Raw genomic sequence first — 25,662 nt, 5'->3', positions numbered from 1 at the left:
GGTTTATTATTCAAGTATTTTGTTATATGATTTATTTTATGCACTTTTTAGGTATTTATGACTATGCAAAATAAATCACGAAATTCTGCACAGAGATAAACTAGCATTAGAATACACACTTTTAAAATATAAGAATACACGTGTATACATAAGAAAGTATATAAATATCAATTTAAATTTTTTTATTATTTTATGAGCAATGTAATCCTGATAATAGTTATTGCCAAGGCTTACAAAAATCTGATTAACTCATTTCCAGTGCTAGTTGAAACACAAAATTAAACGAAGCAAAATTTGTGTTGATTTAACGTATTATGAAATTTATAATTAGAATTAATTAACTTTTAATCAGATGGGTTTGTAAAGTCTTTCTAGCACGTATTCTGAAATAATTTTATTTAATAATTTTATTTACTATTTCTATAACGCAACTTGTGATATTATTTGAGATATTTTAACTCAAAAACAGTTCTTGGTAAACATAGAAATTTATCAATGCTTTTTGTCGATGGATTACTATTTACATACACTTCAAAAAATATTGTGGGAAAAGTTAACTATATTTAATGTATATTCGACTTTAAATAGTAAAGCTTATGTTGTACGCACACTATAACTTTATTAAACGTGCCATAGTTTCATTACTAGGTCTGACAAAAATGCATATATAATAGTAATTTCATCAGATAAAATCTCTTGCTCATATTATTTACCAAGCAATTCTTCAAAACCTTTTGATTTTCAAGCAAATACTCATGCAACCGTAGTCGGAATAAGACACTCTCAAACAGCAAGCGAACCCAACAACGTCATCAGTCTCTTCTTCCGGTTTCAGCTGCGAGAAGCTGAAGAACCAGCCCTTTAGCCCCAAGAAGGTTAGAATAGAAGGAGGGAGGATTCGCCGTTTCCTCCACTATCGGGGATTGAAACCTCCGCCGAACACGCGGCATCCATGTTTGTGACTTCAAAACATTGCATTACGTTAGTGACATGTACGTGTTTCTAAGCTGTTCCGTGCATGTATTTTCCAGTAAAAATATGTTAAATTTATAATGAAATGCTTCGCTATTGTTGAATTTTTGTTTTAAAGTAATAAAGATGATATCCATAATTTACTATGTACAGCAAATTATTAAGAAATAGTTCGAAATCTAAATGCATGCGCATAACATTAAAGCCTTAGAAAATGATGTTTTGCATATTTCACGGATTTGCTTAGGTTTCATTAGCAACCTGTTGGGTGTACTTCCCAATTTTTCCTTTAAAAAGTGATAAATCTGATTTATTCACAATATTATCATAATTTATTAAAGAATCATTTCATATACAAAGTTTAAGGTATAGAAGCTGCTCTTCGTTCTGCATTTTTAGGAAACCTGAAATTAATAGCAAATAATTATCTAAAAAAATAGTCACAGGTTGCATTTTTTTAAATGAAAGCTTTAAATAGAAGATCCTTTTCACAACCAACAACCTTATAACAACAAGAAAATAAATCATAATAAAATAAAACAGATTTATGTGATTTCAATTATTTCAGTTTATGCGCATTTCATATTTATTAATCTCAAAGAAACTGCCTTTAATTAAGCTGAATTACAGAAATACACCTATATAAGTTTTTGGATATATCTTTTCACATGTTCATTTGTGTAAATATTTTACATAATTTTATCACTATACTGGCCAGAAATTTGTGTTTACGCATAAAATTTTTTAACTTAAAAATGAATAATAATTAATATATAAAGAAAAGCATTGCTTTATTTAACATCTTTACAATTAATAAAAATAGTAATAAATGATTTCTTACTTTTCATGAAAGTTATAAAAGAATTACCTAAAACGTTCAAATTATACAATTTAAATCCTACCATATATCATTGTATCTTAAGGAAGGAAGATACCAGCTATAAACAGAAACATTAAAATGTATTTAACATTTTTTTATTATAGTTATATTACATAACATGTTTTGATTATTTAAGTCCTTTTTTTTCCCATCTGGAAAGAAAACATGACATTGTGATATTTTTTAACATAGTTTTCATATTACATAAAAAAAGAAAATCAATACTTACGTGTGAAAAGTTATGCCCGGAATTTTTTTTGAGAATCTATTTGTGCATCCATACGCAACACAAGCTGACATGCTTCAAAAAGAAAAGAAAAAAATTTTGCAATGACAGACTTCCTTGCACAAGTCACGGTGATAACAGGAAGATGGCCGCCACGCTTCATCGTTTAAGTTGAACTTTCCCTCCTTCTATTCTAACCTCCTTGTTTAGCCCTGAGTAAATACGAGGCGCTTTCAGGGAAATGACGACATGCGCAGTAATCCGCGCAGATGTTCAGGGAGGAACCAGGAGGAAACTAGCGTCTGAGGGGCTAGACGCTTGTCGACCTACAGCGGTCGGCTAGTGAAAAGAATCCAGCGTGTGAAATAATGTATTCCATTGAACAACATGTATTTTGTTTCTGGAGTTTCACCGATTAGAACATAGTCCTATGGCTTCATTTCATTACAACAGAATGCTTTCCAAATTTGGTATTGTGAAATATGAAAAATGCGTAGTATCTTTAAATAAGTAACTTTTTCTACCTCTTGCGGGCTAGCTAACCAATTTAGGTGAATCAAAACTTCATGTAATCTTAATATAACATACATGATATAACGCATATTAAGTGTATGTATATTCCTGAGCAAGAACTGGAACAAGCGAGCATGAATTTTGTGTGAAATGTAAAAAATTGATTTTTACATTTTTCCGGAAATCAAGCCCTGCTTATGTAGCACATTAGCTCTTATGCCCAATATATATTAATATTTTTATCAAGATAGTCACAGACCTATTTGAGGAAAAGGCAGAAAGCCAGTGTGAAGTGTCCAAGAACTGCTTTTAATAAAACTTCATTTAATTAAGTCATTTTATATCAATGCAAAGCATAAACATCATCTTGAGATATGTAGCAAGTTATATGATGTCAAAACTTTTAGTTATGTATATTGTGAAGAAACTTCATTTCTAGGGGTATATAACCAATTATTTGGAATGAACACAGTTTTAAAAGAGCCTATGGATACATATACAGAGAAGAAACCTTATGTACGTGAAAAATGTAATCAATCATTCAGACTAAAGCGTGATTTAGGGGAGCATAGGCTCATTCACGCAGGAAAGAAACCTCATGTGTGTGAAGTATGTAAGAAGTCATTTAGTCAAAAGAGTGATTTAAACAGGCATATGCGTGTTCACACAGAAGAGAAACCTTATATGTGTGAACTATGTAAGAAATCATTTAGTCAAAAGGCTAGTTTAAATATGCATATGCTTATTCACACAGGAGAGAAACCTCATCTGTGTGAAGTATGTAAGAGGTCATTTAGTCGAAAGAGTGATTTAAACAGGCATATGCATGTTCACACAGAAGAGAAACCTTATGTGTGTGAAGTATGTAAGAAGTCATTTAGTCAAAAGAGTGATTTAAACAGGCATATGCATGTTCACACAGAAGAGAAACCTTATGTGTGTGAACTATGTAAGAAATCATTTAGTCAAAAGGCTAGTTTAAATGTGCATATGCTTATTCACACAGGAGAAAAACCTCATGTGTGTGAAATATGTAAGAAGTCATTTTGTCAAAAGTCTACTTTGCACACGCATATGCTAGTTCACACAGGAGAAAAACCTCATGTATGTGAAATATGTAAGAACTTATTCAGTATAAAGTCTCATTTAAAGAAGCATATGCTTATTCACTTGGGAGAGAAGCCACATATATGTGAAATATGTAAGATGCGATTTCGTCACACGGGTAGTTTAACTGAACATATGCTTATTCATACAGGAGAGAAACCACATGTGTGTGAGGTATGTCAGAAAGCATTTAATGCAAGGCATAGTTTCAACACTCATATGTTTAATCATACAGGACAGAAACCTTATTTATGTGAAGTATGTAAGAAGTCATTTAGTAGAAAGAGTCTTTTAAACAGGCATATGCTTGTTCACACAGGAAAGAAACCACATATCTGTGAAATATGCAAGGTGTCATTTCGATATAAGGAGAGCTTAAATCGGCATGTGCTTGTTCATGCAGGAGAGAAACCTCATGTGTGTGAAGTATGTCAGAAAAAATTTATTGCAAAACGTAACTTAAGCAAGCATATGCATATTCATACAGTAGAGAAACGTCATGTATGTGAAGTATGTAAGAAGTCATTTCGTGAAAAGAGCCATTTAAAAAACCATGTGGTTATTCACACAGGAGAAAAATGTCATATCTGTGAAGTATGTAAGAAGTCATTTAGTCAAAAGGGTTACTTACGCATCCATATGCTTAGTCACACAGGAGAGAAACCTCATAAATGTGAAGTATGCATGAAGTCATTTCGTCAGAAGGGTTATTTAGGCATCCATATGCTTATTCACACAGGAGAAAAACCACATGTGTGTGAAGTATGTAAGAAGTTATTCAGACGAAAGGCTGCTTTAAGTGAGCATATGCTTATTCACACCAGAAGGAAACCTTGTGTATGAAATATGTAGGAAGTTATTTAGTCGAAAGTGTAATTTAAAGAAACTTTTATTTGTTTACATTGGGGAGTGGATTTGTGTGTAAAGTCATTTCATCAAAAGAGTAATGAAACATATGCTTATTCACTCAGCAGAGCAACCTTGTGTTCTTGAAATAAGTAAATATCATTTAAATTAAAGGATGATTAAAATTTCCATATCTACACAAGAGATAAATGTCATGAATTATGTGTGTAAAAATATTTAAACAAAGAAAGAATTTGGAAAAAAAAAAAAAAAAAAAAAGAATAGAAACTGTCTTTCCTTTGAAGTGTTGTTAGAATAGTAACAAATTTTACTTAGCAATGCAGTAAGGACTTCATGCAGCAAAGAAATCTTGTGTAAAATTGAGGCTGGTGTTATACACGAGATGACAGGATTTAAAAGTCTTAGAATGACGGGCAGAATCTAGGATTTTGTCACGGGGGCATAGTGGCTACTGCTGATCCTGCATGAGATATATAAATTATCATATGATAAAAATATAGTAAACGATTTTGAGAAAAACTGTATTAATGCCAGATAAAGCTCAAGTTATTTTCATGAATAACTTAAAATGCATTTGGTTTTTCATCAAATCCTTGTATGAAAGAGAAATTTAAAACAGCATATGCCTTGGGTTACTGTTTTTTTTTTTTTTTTTTTTTTTTTTTTTAGAATCAGATTTTATAGGTTTTACATGGCTTCCACCATTCTCCAAATTCCAATCTATTAGAGAGAATTACATTTTCTGCAACATTTTGTAAGCAGTAAGGAAATGTGAAATGTACTGTTTTATGACATCTTTAGCATTGCAGGTTAAAATTTTTTGCCTTCTCAACAAAAGTTAACTTTCTACTTAATTATGGCTGAAATGTTGAGAATGCTTAGAAATGAAATGTTACGGAGTCCATGCTAAGCATACATAAGTTTGCAAGATCAGTTGGTTAATCTTCGGATTATGGTAACTTGGCAATTTTTTGGCGAAAATTTGGCGACCAACCCTGCTACAGCAACCTGCCAGTCTTTTTTTTTTTTTGGATGCCCTTTTGTTTTCACGAAGTAAAGGAATTTTTTTCCAACAGTTTGCTAGCCGAATTACTCTTATGATAGAACTGGTTAATTTTCGGATTATGGTAACTTGGCGATTTTTTGGCGAAAATTTGGCGACCAACCCTGCTACAGCAACCTGCTAGTTTTGTTTTGAATGCCATTTTGTTTTCACGAAGTAAAGGCATGTTTTTTTTTTTTACTCAACATTTTTTCTAACGATCTGCTAGCCAAATTACGCTTATACTAGAACTTTTATGGAACAAAAATGCTTAATCATGACGAAGATTAGGTGCGAAATTGGGAGAAAGTGCAGAATCGCAAACTGCTTCCCGCGTTTTTAAGAATTGCACATACACGGCATCCATGTATACGTCGATCTATTTTCTCTTAAAAAAACATCCCAGAATTGCACAGTCTTGACTTTATCCATGTATACTGCTAAAGTCCTAGCTGGTAACCTTTATCGCCCTACCAAAATGTCGTCAAACTACCTGTTACCATGTTCCAAAGTTTAGCTGATCAGTTTCACACTGTGCTGCAGATGCTACCAGCACAGTATTCAACTTGTATTAATCTTTAAAGAAATCCAAAGTTTCATGATCAATTATGGCTTTTCTTTTCTCTTCCCTATGTGCAAATGGTATTCAATGTATTTTTATATAATAATCAGTGTTCGCTGCCTACATATAACTATTCAGTGTTTAAATCTATTATCTAGCAAAATGGGATGCTTTCTTGAAAGCCATGCAAGAAGTAAAGTAAAACAGTCATGTGATCATGCATGTGCATCCTAAGAATTTTCTCTATATTCTCAAAATGTCCTTCCAGTTACTGAGGCTTATACAGCAGCCCCATATGTCAGCAGAGAGTTGTTTATGTTAGTAAGTGTGCTTGGCGATGTTCAAGCCCAGATTCGAACAATGGCTAGTTATTCGAAAGCTGTCAACAAAATTTGCTGTGTGGGTATATGTTCTAGTACTGAAATTCTAAAACATAACCTAATGTTTCAACCCATGCATAATGTAACATCGGTGTTTTGTGTTAAACATAGCTCTTTCCAAATTTAATGCATATACCAGACTCAGCTCTGCCATGAGTTAAAAAGGCATGTTTTCCTTGTGTCAGTCATGAAGATTTATACAATTCATAGTGAAGAAATACTGATGACCATACCTATCCAGATCCAGTAACACCTGTGTCAGTGTTTCATTCACAAATCCCATACAGGTTTACCAGATATTATGTTGGGAAGGGAAAAAAAGGTCTAAAATATCTTCAGTCAAATATTAGACTTAACAAGTAAAGCAACCCCATGTGTGTTAAACAGGTAAGAATATGTTTGGGAAATATCATTGCCATGCAGGTAAGAAATCTTTGCATACTAGATATTTATATGAAAACTGTTCTTTCTTAACCCACAATCCAATAAGGAATGCTTACTTTAGAAGCAAGAAGACCTGTGTACCCCCCCCAAAGGTTCAGTTTAGACATGCAAATAATTGCTCAGTAAGCATTATGAGCAACTAAAAGTCTAAAAAAATTTTTTCTGAAATTTTTAACTTAATAAAACTTCAGAGTTAAAGAGAAATTTGTCCACTTTCTTTCTTTGTAATCATTTTGTGAAATTCATTCAAGGAATACGCTGTTCTTGAATTAGACCTGACATATTAACAGGACTTTTTGTTGAAACAAATAGTCTTTTGCTAGATTATTTTAAAATTTTATTTCATGGAATTCAATGAAATAAGATTACTCTAATCTTAAGAGCAAAATACTTAAAAATAGTTATGTAGATATTTAATTAAACATTTCTAAAATTTTCTTAACATTGCTTTTTTGAGAGGAGGGTTTATGCCAGGAGTTTGATTTTCATTTTAGGGAAAAAGGATTGTTTCCAGTATGGCATTCAGTTTATTTTTATATTTTCCCAATTTTTTTTAACAGTTTTAATTCCAGAATTTTATTGTTCTGTGTAGGAAGGAGGTTTTGTCAGGTATGATATGAAAATTTTTTCTTTAACAAATACATAACCTTGACAGTCACAAGAGAATATCAGATCTTATATACTGAATTGCTACTTAATTTTGGACACTTGGTTAGGAACAATTTACTGCTCTTTTGGCTTTGATAATGGCTGGCATATGCTGAAGAAATTGTGCAAATATTGAAGCACTACCCTTCAGAGTCGTACTACTCAACCGCTGGTGTGTTTACATAAAGGAAGAAGCCGTCTTTTCTTCTACAGTAGTGGTCTCAAACTGATACCGCCAATGGAATTCTATGCATCCTGCAAAGACATTTCACCAAGCCTGGCCTGAAACATCTGTGTGTTTTATTGGATTTATGATGCTTGCATAATAAGTTACTTGTCATGCCACCACTTATACTTGTGGATAAATAGCTGGCTCTTATAACTGTTTATAATGATATCAATGCAATTAGAAACTAAATTTCTGGTGAAGGGCAGAATTGCCCACTGCTTGGTGCATTTTTAAGAATTGCACATACTCAGTATCCATGTATACATGGACCTATTTTCACTTAAAAAAATATCCCAGAATTGCTCACTCCCTTGACTTTATCCATGTACACATCAACCTATTTTCCCTTAAAAAGTTAAGAAAATTGACAAAAATCCAATTCTTCTTACTCTTGTAAAAAGCGCCAAACAAATAAGTGGCCGATTCTGCACTGCCAGAGTCTGCCTGGAGGAAAGAATTTCTTTGAGACTTTCAAAGAGACTCTGATTTGTTTTTGTTCGCTTTCAAAATCAATTTAGTTTTATGCAAAATATAGGCCCCCCCTTTTTTTTTATCTAATTTTAAATACTTTAGTTTCTTGTCCTATTCACTGAAGTTTAAGAAAAAGTAGACAGTGTCTATTTTCTGACTTTGCAAATCCAACAGATGTGTCAGGAATTACAGAAAAAATTACATTTTTTATTGCAAGCTGAAATTAGGTGCATTTGAGTAAAAATTTTATTATATGATGCATTTAAAAAATAAAATGAGCAAAATTTCAGGTAAACATCTTGTAAATACTGTTTGCATCATTTAACAGATTTGTCAAACAAGAAGCTCACAAGAGTTAAAAAAAAAATCAAACACAAAGCTCATATTAAATTTCATGCTCATGTTTTCTCTAATAAGTATCTTTTTAAAATGTTAAGTGTACTTTTATCGTGAATCTTAATAATGTGGGTGAAACTGAAACAATTAATTAATATTAGATTTTTATATATATGACCCTTAACACACTTTTGTTTCACAACACTGCCTCTGTTTTAGGGAACACTGTATTTCTGAATATTCAAGAAAATGAATATCAATTTTCTAATTTCGACTATGCGTAATGTATGCTTTAGGCATGTGTGCGTTGAAAGAAATGTTTAATAAAGTAAACAAATAAAAATTAAACTTTTTTTTGTAAATTTTGATACCCTTTAGATCATTACTGCTCTTTATTTCCTAAATTACGGTTTCATATTTTTAATTTCATAATTTCTGCATGCCATCTTACCAGATTTAAACTGATGATCTATAATCCGGAATCGCCGAAGTCCTGACGAGTCCGGATTAATGACTTTTGACTGTATTTTAATTCTCTGGTATGCATAAATGGAATTAGTTTCCTTTACTTAAAACGATTATTAGAAAGTAAGATGCTTGCTTGTGGTGAAATGGTATATTGCTAAAGATGGTAAAAATTTACTGTAGGGAACCCAATGGCAAATCGTTTCTTTTTTGATGCCAAGAAGGCACAATTTCAAGATGGCCGCTACACAAAACCAAAATAAGAAGTCTTACACAAACTCTGTGTCCATGTAGACATCGACCTATTTTCATTAAAAAAAAAAAAAAATCGGAGAATTGCACAAACTATGCATTGCGCACTGCCTTAACTTCGCCCATGTACACATTAATCTACTTTCACTTAAATAAAATCTGGAAGCTAAAACAAAAAACTATCATGGTAACCAGAAAAAAATTCGCCGCTGTCTTAACACACAGAGATGAACAAATAACCAAAAATACATATTTCCTAACATAAAAACATTAAACAACAATTTTTTTAATAAGAATTAACACACAGAGATGAATAAATAAATGAAACGTCAATTTTTTAAGATCCCTTTTTTCATGTGCATACATTTAGGCTTTCTACCACCATCTTCTCCATCCTCCAGGTAAACAATTCAATTAAATTTTTCGTCGGTTCGGCTCATTCATATCTATCAGCATTTAAACCAGCTTTCATGCAAAAATGAGTCTTTTGTCCATCATCCAACTATACAAAAACCTCAAATTCACAATTTCATTATAATCCAACCCATCAACATTCATCCTCTTACCCACCTCAGACATATTCAATCACCACAGCAAAATAATAGCAAGTTCAAAATACAAGACCGTACCACGCACATACAAGCAAACACAGCAATTTAAAAGAATGGTTAGAACCAAAAACCTGGGTCCATATGAAAGGGTTACTCTTGCAAAAAATACCCTAAATTTATCATAACACTTTTAGTGATATTCATAGAAATAACGCCTTTTTAATGACCAAAAAAAAAAAAAAAAAAACTTCACAAGGCTAGTTTTAGCAACATTAGGGTTACCGAAAAATCTATTTTGATCAGCGGGCTTCCAGATTTCACGAACAAGCAATACCCCTTCCTGATTTTTCCAGAAAAAAAAAAAAAAAAAAAAAAAAACAAGGGGTACCGTACAGTAAAGATAGCCGTAAAGATATATAAGCATGCAGAAAAAATTGTTTCAAAGGACATAAATTATATCTTAATAGACATAGCCATAATCAACAAACCAAGCTATAATTTGCCATTTGACAATTTTCAACAACAGTACATTTTTTTCAAAATTTAAATATAAAATAATCAAAGAATGTGGAGAAAAAAATGCAATTTTAGTCATGAATATTTACAAGAAATATTATTTAATATTTACGAGAACTGTTCAAATAAACTATCACTAATAGCAATACATGTGTAGCCTTGGCTACTAATGTTTAAAATTAATTTATGACTAGGAACAGCATGAATTATAAACAAATAGCTAAGTTATTGCATTTTATTTTTCAGCTATCGAAATGCGACGCTACGAGCAACGTTTTGAAACCAAAACCTAGCAATCATGAATCAGAACTAGAAATAGTTGCCATTCAGCAGATCGGAGATCGGAGATCATCATTCGTTAAGTGGTGTTCGACCCGAGGGCCTTTACCACTACATGTTTATCAATCCCCTAAGGACGTGTAAAAGTTCGTTAAATTCCATAAACTGGAAAAGTCCTGTGCACTTGTAATAAAAGTGCAAAGTCTTCAGTAGTGAAGAAGTTGATCAGGGGTGGCGACTTATATCGGCCACAGATGAAGTCTTCGTTGGATAAGCTATAATAGCAACTAAATTTTCGCATATCTTTTACACATTATCGTATATTTGACACAGTATCGTACAATAGTAAGATGAAAAGGATGATAAAGATTAAACAAAATCTAGATTAAATAGTTGAAAATAATAAAATATATACAAGAACTACCATCTAACATTATGATGTATAGTTCTGGGCCGTTTATGCGGCTGTTCGATTAATTAGTCGTACTCCCCTATGTTTTTAATAACTTCGTGAGTGGAGGAATCACATTTTTCGTAGACTTTGAATGTAATCTTTAGTAATTCAGCATCTAATGGTAAAATCTTTAAAGAATTATGGATGACAGTGTTCCTAACGAACCACGGAGAGTTCGAGAGGAATCTGAGAGTTTTACTCTGAAAACTTTGAAGCCTTACTCGGTTTGAACTAAGGAGGTTAGAATAGAAGGAGGGTCAATCAACACCTCTCTCTCTTTCAATCTTGGATTACAAGTTGAAAGCAGAGAGAATTACTCGTCCCTTGCGTGGACTCCTTATTCATTTCTTTCATAGTAAACCCTTAACGGTTTGTTCTTTTTTCCTTTAGCCAATGCTTTTTCTTATTCAACTCAGTTTTCCTTATCGAAGTTGTGGAGGTAATTGCATTAAGTTGCAAAGGTACTCCGGAAGTCAAACGCCTTGGGCTTTGGGAGGGTTCGCAGTTTCTTCCACTATCGGGGAATGAAACTACACCAAACAAGCGGCGTCCATGTTTGTAACTTCAAAATATTGCATTACGGCAGTGAAACGTACGTGTTTTTAAGCTGTTCCGTGCATGTATTTTCCACTAAAAATATATAAAATTTATAATGAAATGCTTCGCTATTGTTAGTTTTTTGTTTTAAAGTTATAAAGATGATATCCGTAATTTACTACATACAGAACATCATTAAGTAATAGTTCGAAATCTAAATGCATGTGCATAACATTAAAGCCTTTAAAAATAATGTTTCTGCATATTTCAAGAATTTGTTTAGGTTTTATTAGCAACGTGTTGGGTGTACTTTCCAATTTTTCCTTTAAGAAGTGATATTTTTGATTTATTCACAATATTGTAATTTATTAAAGAATAATTTAAAATAATTTTAACCTGAAATCAATAGCAAATAATTTTCTAAAAAAATAGTCACAAGTTGCATTTTTTTTTTTAAATGAAAGTTTAAATAGATTCTTTTCACAACCAAGAACCTTATAACAACAAGAAAATAAATATTAATAAAATAAAACAGATTTATGTGAATTTAGTGATGTGATTTCAGTTTATGCGCGTTTCATATTTATGAATCTCAAAGCAATAGCCTTGAATTAAGCTGAATTACAGAAATATACCTATACCTATATTTTTGGATACATCTTTCCACATGTTCAGTTGTGTAAATATTTTACTTACTTTTATCGCTATACTGCCCACAAATTTGTAAATTTATGAAAAAAGAAAAAAAAAAAAATTAACAACAGAAAAGTTAGTTTTTCTTGATCAAATGCACAAATTATATTCCTAACAGTTCACAAAACTTAAAAATGAATAATAATTAATACATAAAGAAAAGCATTACTTTGTTTAACACCTTTACAATTCATAAAAATAGTAACAATTGGTGTCTTACTTTTCATGAAAATTATTAAACGAATTACCAAAAACATAAAATTATATAGTTTAAATTCTAGCATACATCATTGTATGATAAGGAACAAATATGCCAGCTATAAACAGAAACATTAAAATGTATTTAACATATTTTGATTATTATTACGTCCTTTTTTTCACATCTGGAAAGAAAACATGACGTGATATTTTTTACCTAACTTATCAAAGTACATTAAAAAAAAATACGCGGGAAAAGTAATTCCAGGAAACTTTTTCGAAAATCTGTTTGTGCATTCATATACAACACAAGCTGACATGCTTCAAAAAGAAAAGAAGAAAAAATATTGTAATTATGGACTTCCTTGCACAAGTCAAAGCGATAACAGTAACATGGCCGCCAAGCTTCACCGTTTGAGTTGAACCTTCCCTCCTTCTATTCTAACCTCCTTGGTTTGAACGTGCAGTAGCTGCCCACGCCGGCATAAAGAAATTTAAGTATAAATATGAACTACTTATTGCCATTCAGCATAAATGAAATATGAATATTAACAAAATATTAAAGTTAATTTTATAAAATAATTAAACACATGAACAAATATATGAAATAAAAAGTAATTATTTCTCATGCAATAACTGGGCCACTACACTACTCCCCCACCAGTAACTAAGTTACGTTACGAAGATGGAGAAATAGGTAGTAACTAGCATTGCAGTGTTAACCACTATCAAAATAATTTAGTCAGTCCTTGAATCTAACAGGTAAACGTATAGTTCTGCCTGTGCGAGAATGTTTTTGATTCACATCCGACTTTGAGTCCGGTCTCTGCAAATTAGTGTAGTCAGGTTGTATCAACTGAGAATTTTCCTCAGCTAAAATGTATGCTGGTTTCAAGCGATCCAGGGATACATTAACATGTTTTCCTTTTATGCTAATAGTAAAATATTTGTCCTTGCAATCAATAACAGGAAATGGTTCTTCATAAGGAGGTTCCAGAGGTTTTTTACCCGATCTATTCGCTGAAACACATTAGAACAAGTTTTACGAATTAGTCTCGGTCCAACAACTTCCATCTGTTTCTGGAGTTTATTAGCAAAAGTCTCCGATGCTGTCTGTATACTTGGTTCGCTGAAAAACTCTCCAGGAAGTCTGAGACTCTGGCCATAAACTACTTGCGCAATAGAATGATTGGTATCTTCTTGAATAGCAGTACGCAAACCCAAAAGTACTGTTGGTAACGTGTCCGTCCAAGATATGTTGTTGTGGGCTTTTAATGCTGTTTTTAATGTTCGATGAAGGCGCTCAACTTTGCCATTACACGACGGGTGGTAGGCAGTAGTGTGTTGTAAATTGATGCCACAGATTTTGGACAAAGCTTGTAATGTATCACTTTTAAATTGGGATCCACGATCACTATTGAGTTTACTTGGCGTTCCGAAACGCGCAATCCAGTTGCTATAAAAGGCTCTTGCGACGTTCTCAGCGGAAATATTTTCTAAAGGAATTGCTTCCATCCAATTCGAAAATCTATCTATGCAAGTAAGACAATAAATATTCCCTTTAGATGGTGGAAGTGGTCCTATGAGATCGATATGGATGACAGAAAATCTTCCTGGTGGTACTTCAAACTCACCTAATTTTGTTTTGGTATGCCGACTGATTTTAGCTTTTTGGCAAGGAATGCAGGTTCTTGTCCACAACTGTACATCTTTTTTTATGTTAGGCCAAATGAAATTTGATGTCATTAATTTCATAGTCGATTTTATTCCTGGATGTGATAAACCATGAATTCGTTGAAAGACGTGTTTTCTGAAAGCCTGAGGAATATACGGCCGAATATGTTTAGTTGATGTATCACACCACAAATATTTCCCCTAAGGTAGAGAACATTGTTTGAAATTCAAGGAAATAGTGGTTTGCAAACTCTTCAGTTCTTCATCTTGAGTTTGTTCATCAGCTATTTTATCATAATCTATCGATGAAATTTCATTAACTCTAGATAATGTATCCGCCACAATATTATTCTCACCTTTTACATATTTGATATCAGTCGAAAACTGGGAGATGTATTGAAGTTGGCGAGCTTGTCTAGGTGCTGCTTTGTAAAGTTTTTGACGAAAGGCGAATATTAAGGGCTTGTGATCTGTATAAATTGTAAATACTCTTCCTTCTAGATAATGCTTAAAGTGTCTAACTGAAAGATATATGCTTAATAGTTCTCTATCATAGGTGCTATATTTTTGCTGGGTATCACTTAATTTTTTAGAAAAAAATGCTATTGGCTTCCACGAGGAGTTTTCATATTGTTGCAACACTGAGCCAATCGCCGTATCTGAAGCATCTGTAAATAACGCCAGAGGTAGTTCAAAATTGGGAAAAGACAACAGTGCCGTGTTCACCAGGTCATTATTGCACGTGTCAAACTATTTTTCAGCTTCTTCAGTCCATTCGATTTTACGTTTGTCCCTCTTTTTAGCTCCCTTAAGACCTCCCTTATACGCATGTAACAATGCTTGTTTCTTCGCTGCATCCTTTATATAACGACGATAAAAGTTAAGTATTCCAAGAAAAGTTCTAAGTTCATGAATTGTTTCTGGTCATTTGTAGTTAGTAATAGCTTGAACTCTTTCTGCAAAGGACGGGAACCCTTAGGTGTAATTAGGTAGCCTAGAAACTCGATTTGTGGAACAGCAAATACAGATTTTGAAACATTAATTCTTAACCCAAATGTATGTAATTTTTCGAAAACTAATTTAAGGTGATTTTCGTGTTCTTCATGGCTACTGGATGCAATGAGTATATCGTCTAAATAGGGAAAAACGAATTCTAATCCTCTAATACTTCATGAATAAATCTTTGGAACGTTGCAGGAGCATTTTTTAAACCGAAACTCATTACATTAAATTCGTATAAACCGAAAGGAGTGATGATAGCCGTTTTACATTTGTCTTCTTCTGCAATGGGAATTTGAAAATAAGCTTTAAATAAATCAATTTTAGAAAAAATATTTGTACCTCTTAAAATATGATGAAAATCTTCAATGCGAGGAATTGGGTATCGATCAGGTATCGTCTGCGCATTCAATCGTCGGTAGTCTCCGCAAGGACGATATGAACCACCCTTTTCCGTAACAAGGTGCAAGGGGCTTGACCACTGGGAGTTTGATGGACGAATTATTCCATTGTCAAGCATAAATTTAAATTCCTTCTCTAGCTATAGCTAAGCGTTTTGGATCGAGCTGTCGTGCCTTTGAATAAACGGGTTAACCATCAGTCGTAATAAAATGTGTAACACCATGTTTAATTTGTGTAGGAAAAAGGTTAGGTTTAGAAATTTCGGGATATTTCGACAGTAAATCGAAAATTTTTATGGATTTATTTAATGTGGTTACTGAGTAATCACTGGAAATAGCAGCGACATCACACTGGACACAAAGCTGTGTTACGCCATCAATTAATTTTTTCTTATTTATATCGATAAGCAATTTATATTTGTGAAGAAAGTCAGCTCCTAAAATACCTTTTGTGACATCAGCAATTATGAATGGAAACTGAAAATCACGACGTAATCCCAAATCAAGAGTTAGCGTCTTTATGCCATAAGTAGAAATATCTGTGCCATTAGCTGCATACAGTTTGTATTCAGTTTTACATTTATTCTGTGAAGTAGCAGGAATTATGCTTACGTCAGCTCCGCTATCAATAAGAAAGTGCAAATTTGATCTTCGGTCACGAACGAATAAACGAAATTTGCGACAATCCTTCATATTTTCTGCAGCAGCGTTTGCCGCTGAACCTACTGCAGATTCGAGTTTTCCTGGTTTTTGGAATCGTTTTTTACCCAAGCACACGGAGGCTGGCATTTCTCTGAAATACATTTTGCTCCAAATCAAAAGTGATAGAAACAAAATTTACCAGTAGGGTCATATCGTTTACGAGATCGGCTTCGAGATCCTGAACGTGAATTACGTAAATCCGAGTCCCTGCGTCTTGAGCGAATGGTTATTTGATCAATTTTTTGTTCAAGAAAGGTAATTCTTTGCAACAAATCATTTGCGGGAACGGAAGGAGCATTAGCACTAAATACTTCTGGTTTCCGATTCATATCACTAATTTTATCTGCCATAGACGCTAACTTGGTTACATCTTCATCACTAACTAATAATATATTTTTTATTGAGTCAGGTAGCTTCTCCAGCCATAAAGTTTTGATTAGATTTTCAGACACATCTGTAGTAGCAACTGATCTCAACTTCTGCAAAAGTTGGCTTGGTTTCATGTCTCCAAGTTCGATACCAGTAATCAAACGTTTAATCCGTACATTTTCACTTTCTTTGAATAAATGTAATAACCTAATTTTAGCATCCGAATATTTTGTGGCACTATCGTTCGTTACAATGTCTCAAATATTTTCGACGAACTTAGGTTCAAGCTGTGAAACTAAATAATTAAATTTCGTTTCTTCTGAAACGATATTACTAATTTTGAACTGAGCTTCAACTTGAAAAAGCCATATTTCCGGTTTATCAGTCCAAAAAGGAAGTATTTTTACACTCACCTTATGAAGCTCCGGTGACTGCATCGTATCTTTCATAGCAGTTTCAGAAGTCATTTGTTGACATTTCGAAAATTAATCAGGGTCACCAGGATGTAGCCTTGGCTACTAATGTTTAAAAATAATTTATGACTAGGAACAGCATGAATTATAAACAAATAGCTAAGTTATTGCATTTTATTTTCCAGCTATCGAAATGCGACGCTACGAGCAACGTTTTGAAACCAAAACCTAGCAATCATGAATCAGAACTAGTTGCCATTCAGCATAAAGAAATTTAAATGTAAATATGAACTACTTGTTGCCATTCAGCATAAAAGAAATATAAATATGAATATTAACAAAATATTAAAGTTAATTTTATAAAATAATTAAACACATGAACAAATATATGAAATAAAAAATAATTATTTCTCATGCAATAACTGGGCCACTACAAATGTATAACTTTTCAACTTTTTCTTTTCATATAAATAATGAAGGATTTCATGTCTGCAGATAATGTATTAGTACAAGAGGCTGTTGTGTGCCAGTGGACAAGCTGATGAGAAGCTGAACACTAATAGCTTGAATCCTGGGGAATGGACTGCCTGCATAGGCGTTGTCATGATTTTTCCACGCGTAATATGAATGCAAGCCAGTTTGCCTTAAAGCATCCCTTCTTGGAAAATATCTTCTAGTGTTTCATCACAAAAATCAGTCCAAAACTTTTCTCATGATTTGAAAAATACATATAAATGAAGTCAAATTTAATTGATAAATTGTGCATGCTGGGATTGTATACTATATCATATACATTTTAAATATATTTTCTCTATCTCTAATGTTGAGAATTTTGATGTTTTAATTTAATCCTGAATAAAATGTTAAGTACTATAAGCAAAGTAAGCAGTACTGTATTTGATGTCAGAACAATATTTTTTTTTATTTTTCATTTTATACTTGTATATTTGTGCTTATGATTGGAATTTTAGTAGAAATTATTTTGGCATAATGTGGCCTGTTCTCATTTAAAATGTATTTTGTATTTTTTTCTTCTGTTATTTGCATTATAATAGTTTGGCCATAACAACTATGGATGCCAAATCAACATGTAAGGGAATAACTGTATTAAATTTTGAGAAAACCTTTAGGTGTCATTTATTATGAAGGTTGAGATGATTGTTTTTGTAAATTCATTCATTCTTATATATTTAAGAATTATCATTTAACATAAAAATAAGAAAAAGAATAATATATCATAATACTAAGTAAAATATACTTATATATATATATATATATATATATATATATCCAAGCTCACTATATGCACACTCAAAGAGATACATTTCTTTTTTGTGATGTATGTGATGATAAATTACTGTTAAGTATCTTAAGTTGTTCATAAATAGTGCTCATTTTTCATAATGCAACAAACAAACCTCACATAATTAATTTAATAAAATATTATTGCAGAGACATATTTTTGAAATTGACATTAGTCCTCTATCCATTCGTCCCTTAGGGATAACTATGGGCCAGCTCCTGGGCAGATTCCTACTGTCATCTACAATATGTCCAAGCCCTTCGCCAATGACAGTTGCTTCTCAATACCCGTATTTTACAATTAAATTCACGAATCTGATCTGGCCGAGTTTCATATCAGGAGAATTAATGAAAGCAAAGTACATTCATTACCTAAAACCATTTTTCTCCAACTAGCTGGATGATTATGTGATTGGTGTGCATGGATGGTAATGTGAAAGGATGTGATTAGATTTCTTCTAGGTCATAACAGTTTTTAATAATGAAAAGCTCTTGTTCTTTTTTCTTTAAATTCTTGTTTTTTTTTTTATTTTTTTATTTCAGTGCACACTTTTTTAAAAGAAAACTGAATTAGCTGGATGATCACTATGAGTTTCTTGACATATTTGAAAGTAAAATATTGCATCTACATTCATTTTGAATAAATTCTTATTAATCAAAATCGTAAAAACAACCTTGTATTTAGAGTAAGTATAATGAAACACTCAATCGATTTCAAGGGCAGCTAAAGGTCCCTCCTCATCAGGAGAAAGAAATACCTAGAAAGAAGAAAATAAAGGAGAAGGAGTTTCAGAAACACGTGGTCCTTATCAACACTGCACGTGGTTATAACTGGATTTTTAATCAGAGTTGCACTGGAAGCCTACTTTTACTGAGCCAGGCTATCTGATCAAGCATAAAGGACAAGAAAAATTAGCGAAGTTAAAATAGAGAGCGAGGGGCAAATGCACCTTCACGCTCAAAATCTGAACTTCAAATAATGGAAAGCAACCACTGAACGGATTTTTTATACCCTCTGGTAGTACCAAACGCAAGGAGGTAACGCCATCTATCGGCAAAAATAACTGAATTAAGATAGTAGAATTTTAAAGGCATTAGGAAGGACTGGATTGGACTTCAAATCATTAACTAAACCTGCTAAATCTTTGTGAATGTGAAAAGCCTCAAGAAAATCCAATTCACCTATGGAAGAAGCCTTTTGGATAATTTTTGCAAACCCAAAGTCAAAATTATGGTTAAATGTCCAACTATGATACGCTATTGAAGACCTTGTTAATTTCGCCTTTTCTGACATAAGATTCATGTTCCTTGATACGAAATTTTAACGCTCTTTTTTTTTAGCCAATATATCTTAAACCACACTGACACGATATACTATAAATTCCCCAAGAATTCAAGACAGAAACGCAATCTTTTAGAATCGAAGGATGAATTTTATTAATAGGGGAGAAACCGACTTGAAAATTGAATTTCTGGAGAATCCGTGCAATTTTATAGCTAACAGAAGGATAAAATGGAAGCACGACAAGATCATTAATATTATTTCTAACAGTGGAATGTCTTCTTTGATGGGAATCTGAAAATTTTTTAACGGCTTTATCAATAATCACGGGAGAAAATCCACGGTCAATCGCAACTGCTCTCAAATAATTAAGTTCATTGGTAAGCAAAGATTCAGAGGAACAAACTTTAAGTGCGCGGAATACATAATAGTAAAAAGAAGCCATTCTTTGCTTAACAGGGTGGCATGGGGTGGTAAACAAACTGCAAAGGGTTTACGGTACACAGTGGTGCTAAAATTAGTTTCATTGCGGATTATAAGAATATCAAGGAAGGGGAGGGAATTGTTGGATTCAATTTCAAGAGTGAAATGGATGGCTGGATCAATTGAATTCGTAATAGATAGAATCTCGGTTAAATCCTCTTTATAACCGTCAAAAAGTGCGAAAGTGTCGTCAACATACCGAATCCAAAGACGAAAAGATAGTTTATCAAATAATTTCATCTCAAAAATAGTGCATATAAATGTCAGCAAGTACCGGACTTTTTTTTGGAGGGGGGTCAGAATCTATAAGAATTTCTCTTGGCAATATTTTCCTTTATGTCTTACTGTTATTGAAATGTTTTATTGTCAAACCTTAATTTACGAAATTAATTTGCTGTGCATTAATTTTTTTAAATACATTTCTTCTTCTTCTTCTTTTTTTTTTTTTTTTTTTCAGAAATATCTGCATGTGCTTGTATGTGTTAAAGGAAACGTCATGCCTTTTTGGATCAAATTTAATGATGATGTATTCGATTTAATACAAATACTCTAATCATCACAATTCATAGAAAATGTTTACCATCCATAGAAATGACTGTAACTTCAAGCATTTTGTCTCAAATTTGCTAACAATATTAATATTGCTGATTTTTGTTTTTTCTTATAGTGCACTTTTTTAAGATGATTTAGATATAAAACGTTCTGTCAAAAACATTTTATTAATTGATAGATTATCATTAATAAATTTTATAAATCTTGAAGTGTAAAATATTTTTTAGAATTTATAGCAACATTATATCAGATTTATCTTAAAAAGTATTTATGAAGAAATTCAAAACTGTAGATCCAGATCTAAAGCCGTTACAGAAACTTATCATAAAGGTTAAGGGAATGAAATCTACTTGCGAGATGGCACAGTTTTGGTTTATATTGCAAAAGTAACTCATAGACATAAATGCGTTCTAAATATTTAATTAACTATTTGCTAGGAAATGCATATTTATATAATGTTTATCTTTTCTCAGAAGTTGTTTTATCTGATAAAAGAGAGAAATTTTAAAATCTTTCATTATTACCTCATTTTGCAGCCTTTTTCATACGAGTGTTAGAACCCAGCCTTATTTGTTATTTTCTTTTCATAGTTTGTCACTGCAAGAGTGGCAACTATCTGATCTTTGTTGTAGTTTGTTGTAGTTCTATGGATTTTGAAAATAAACATGACGCTGTAGAATTTTATATGTAAAGTTATTTTATTTTAAGTTTATTAGGAGAAAGGAGAACGGTTAGTTCTTGCAAATCTCGAACAACGAGTGCATTGCGATGGAGACAACAAATCTTAACTAGGGGGTGCATATATTTACGTTTTCTTAATTGATTTCTTAATTTGTTGAAAATGAATCACTGAATTATATTAATTGGTTTAGTTAGTTTAGTTATTTCAGCAAGCACATTGACTGAACTGCTTTTTTATAGTTCCAAACAGTTCGCCAGAACGTTTTGAGCGAAAGTAGCAAGAGAAGAATAGAAAAGTGGCAAAAAGCTGCACGTGACGTCAGAAATCACGCTTTTTTTTTTTTTTTGGACGCTTTAGCAAGAGGCCAACTAGATATCTAGTTGGTCTTGGCTTTAGCCACGCGAGTTCACATGATCTCTGACGTCATCACGAAGTCAATTTCTACGTGCTTGTAAGCTAAATTTGTGTTAATAAATACAGTGATTGTTTATCTTCGCGATGTTTACGATGAACGAATACCTTTTAGAGCCGTGCTTAATTCTGCTTCGACTTCTAATTTTTGTACTGTAGGTGTTATGAACTCATTAGGAATAAAAAAAGAACGACCATTTATTTCAGTTAGTGGAATAGGCAACACTACTTTGAATGTTAAATCGCAAATAAAGACGCGTTTATCGAACTTAGAAAAAGAAAATGAATGGGAAATAGAGTTATTAGTTGTTCCCAAAATAACTGACATGACACCATCGAAATCTATTGATATTTCGAAATTAAATATTCCGAAAGGAATAAAGTTAGCTTATGACGAATTTTTCAAGGTAAAAAAGGTAGATTTATTATTAGGAGCGGAATTATTTTTTGAATTTTTAAAAACAGATAAAATACGTTTAGAAGATAATGAGTTAGTTATTTCTTCAAAACAGCTGCTTCGGCTTTTCAGTTTCTGGAAGCATTAGAATTCCAAATGTAAAAAATTATGACTTAAATTATTGTTGACTTAAATTGTGACTTAAATTTTGTCAACAGAGATTAATTCGTTAAATAACTTAGTAAAATCATTCTGAGGAGTTGACGAAGTAAATGAAACTAAACCTAAAGTTAATTCTGAGTTAAGTTACTGCAATGAACTTTTTGAAAAATCATTTTACCGACATGCGGATGGAAGATATGTGGTTAAAATGTCGTTCAAGCCAGATATTGTTGAAAACATACAATTAGGGGATTCAAAGGAAATCGCAGAAAAAAGACTGAATCAATTGTGGAAACGTTTGTCAAGTGATTCTGTAATGAAAGAACTTGATGCTTCATTTTTAAGGGAATATGAATCATTAAATCATATGGAAAAGATGGAAGATTATTCTGAAACTGAAGGAGGATATTTGCTTCCTCATCATGGCGTGCTGAAACCTGATAGTAAAACACGAAAGTTACGCGTCGTGTTCGACGCGAGTGCCAAAACTACTAACGGTTGTTCATTGAACGACATATTATGTAAAGGTGTAATGATTCAAGAGAAATTTTTTTCCATCATGATACAGTTTAGAAAACACATTTATGCATTTACTGCCGATATTGAGAAGATGTTTCGACAAATTGAGATATTGCCATCGTAGACCAAATATCAAAAAATACTTTGGAAGGAAGATGGAGATAAGCCTATAGAAATATACAGACTCAAAACGGCAACGTATGGCACAGCATGTGCTCCATACTTGGCACAAAGGAATCATCAACGGTTAGCGAAGGATGAAGAAAAGGATTTTTCTGTAGCATCGAAAGTGGTCTTGGAAGATTTCTATGTAGACGACTGTCTTACTGGATCTTTGAATTTGAAGGAATGCATTAAGCTCCAGAAAGATTTGACAGAATTGCTCCAAAGAGGAGAAATGAAGCTACACAAGTGCTGTACTAGTTTTGATTCGCAGAACTCTGATTTACAGAATTTTTCATTTGATCGTAATAGTAATAAAACTGTGAAGACGTTAGGAATGTTGTGGAATAATAAGAAGGATACATTGCAAAGTTACTGTTAATGAAAAGCCTGATGTTACGAAAAGAGATGTTTTATCTCAAATAGCGAGATTATATGATCCTTTAGGCCTACTCGGTCCTATTATTATCAAGGCAAAGATATTCATGCAAGCACTTTGGTTGCTTAAGCTAGACTGGGCGGAACAGTTACCACCACCTCTTGTCAATGAATGGAATTTGTTCATTAAAACTCTTCATAGTATAGAAAATATACAAGTACCTTGTTGCGTCTTAAAGGAGACTTTTTCAGTGTTCATTTTACAAAGATTTGCGAATGCCTCCGAGAAGGCATTTGGGGCAGTGATATATCTTCAAGGTATTAGAAGCCCTGGTGAATATTGTAGTAAACTTCTTTCTAGCAAATCTCGTGTAGCGCCAATCAACACCATGACTATTCCTAGATTAGAACTATCAGGATGTCTACTCCTGTCCAAAATTATACAAAAGGTTTTAGAAGCTTTGAAACTCAAAATTGATGACGTTAAGCTCTGGTCAGATTCAAGCATTGCTTTAGCTTGGATCAATACATCATCACATCTTTTGAAAACTTTTGTGAGTAATAAAGTCTTACAAATTCAACAACTTACTTATCAGTGGGGACATGTGTCTTCAGAAATGAACCCAGCCGACATCATTTCCAGAGGATCAGATGCTACAACTCTTGGATCTAACAAGCTGTGGTAGAAAGGTCCTGATTTTTTAAACAAGGACAATTTTCAAGATAAAAATGGACTTACTGATGAGCTTTATTCTTCAGAACTGAAACCAGTTACGACTTCCTTGTTGACTTTAAAAACTGATTAATTCTTTGATGACTGCCTAAAAATAACTAATGATTTCTTGCAAATAATACGAATTCTTAGTTTTCTTTTCAGATTTATCTACAACTGTAGGAACACAAGCGAGAAACGAACAGGTAGATGAAATGGAGCTCTCATGGAATACACTCCTTAAATATATCCAAGGTAGGTATTTTGCAAAAGAAATTTTTTTGTTGAAGAAAGGTCTGCAGATAACATCAAGGAGTAAGTTAAAATATTTTGATCCCTTCTTAGATGAAAAAGGACTGATAAGGGTAGATGGTAGGATAAAGAATTCAAATTTAAGTTATAGTCAAAGACATCCCATTATTTTGCCTGCCAAGAATAAGTTAACTGAACTTGTATTTATTTACTTTCATGAAAAAGATTTTCATAATGGTCCACAATAACTATTAAATTCTATTAGACAAATTTATTGGCCCATTAATGGCAGTAATATAGCTAGAAAGATAGTCCAAAACCGCATAATTTGCTTAAAGGCAAAACCAATAATTTCTCAACAATTAATGGGAGAATTAACTAAAGAGAGAATTAATATTAAATTTACATTTTATTGTTGTGCTATTGATTATTGCGGCCCATTTTTGATAAAGTACACTGGTTACCATAAATTAAGGAAAAATCACAAAAGTAGCGATAACTCCCTCAAATATAAGCCAAACCGTGTAAAATTTGAATATGTTGCCAAGTAAGAATAGCTGAGTAAAAGTGCGATATGCAAATTAGTGGCGATGCTTTCGGAATACGTCATCTGCGAGGAGCATAAAAGTCCATGTTTGAGAGCAAGACCACATATTTCACTGTGACAGTGATATCAGAAATCTGAGATAGCCAATTCGTAACAATGACCTCCAGGCATCATTTGCCTGCTGAACTGCGATGGAGAGCCATTGGGAGGACAAAGTCAAACAAAAGTGGCCAGATGGCTAAATGTGAGTCCTGTGGTTCATAGACTTTGGAGGCAATTTGAAACCACAGATTCGGCATCTAGGAGGTTCAGCCAACGACGGCCAACAGCTACGACGAGCGCCGATGACCGATATTTGACATTATGTGCACGCAGGAATAGAACCGCTACTCCAACTCTTCTTAGATCCTCCCTTGCTGCAGCCACCGGAAAGTTCGTGTCAACGTCAACTGTGCGTAGAAGGCTTCACGAAGGTGGTCTGTATGCGAGGCTACCAGCCGTTTGTGTGCCGCTCACGTCACGCCATAGGAGGGACCGTTTTCAGTGGGCACGACGACATGTCCACTGGACGCCTGATCAATGGAGGGCTGTTCTCTTTACGGATGAGTCAAGATTTAGTCTAGAAAGCGATAGTAGGCGTT

At 33.0% G+C, this 25,662-nt stretch overlaps 1 protein-coding gene across 1 annotated transcript; it reads left to right on the top strand.

Moving 5' to 3' along the window:
• Nucleotides 1-2,347: 2,347 nt before the first annotated feature.
• LOC118179679 (uncharacterized) lies at nt 2,348-10,326 on the top strand. Its single transcript, XM_035348846.2, has one exon. The coding sequence runs from the start codon at nt 3,054-3,056 to the stop codon at nt 4,539-4,541; it is 1,488 nt and encodes a 495-aa protein (XP_035204737.1). The 5' UTR covers nt 2,348-3,053; the 3' UTR covers nt 4,542-10,326.
• Nucleotides 10,327-25,662: the final 15,336 nt, after the last annotated feature.

Source organism: Stegodyphus dumicola, chromosome 9 (assembly GCF_044657685.1).
Source record: "Stegodyphus dumicola isolate Sdum_Otavi_A_Nest chromosome 9, ASM4465768v1".
In the NCBI taxonomy this organism is placed as follows: domain Eukaryota; kingdom Metazoa; phylum Arthropoda; class Arachnida; order Araneae; family Eresidae; genus Stegodyphus; species Stegodyphus dumicola.
This window is presented reverse-complemented; position numbering and strand designations above follow the sequence as displayed.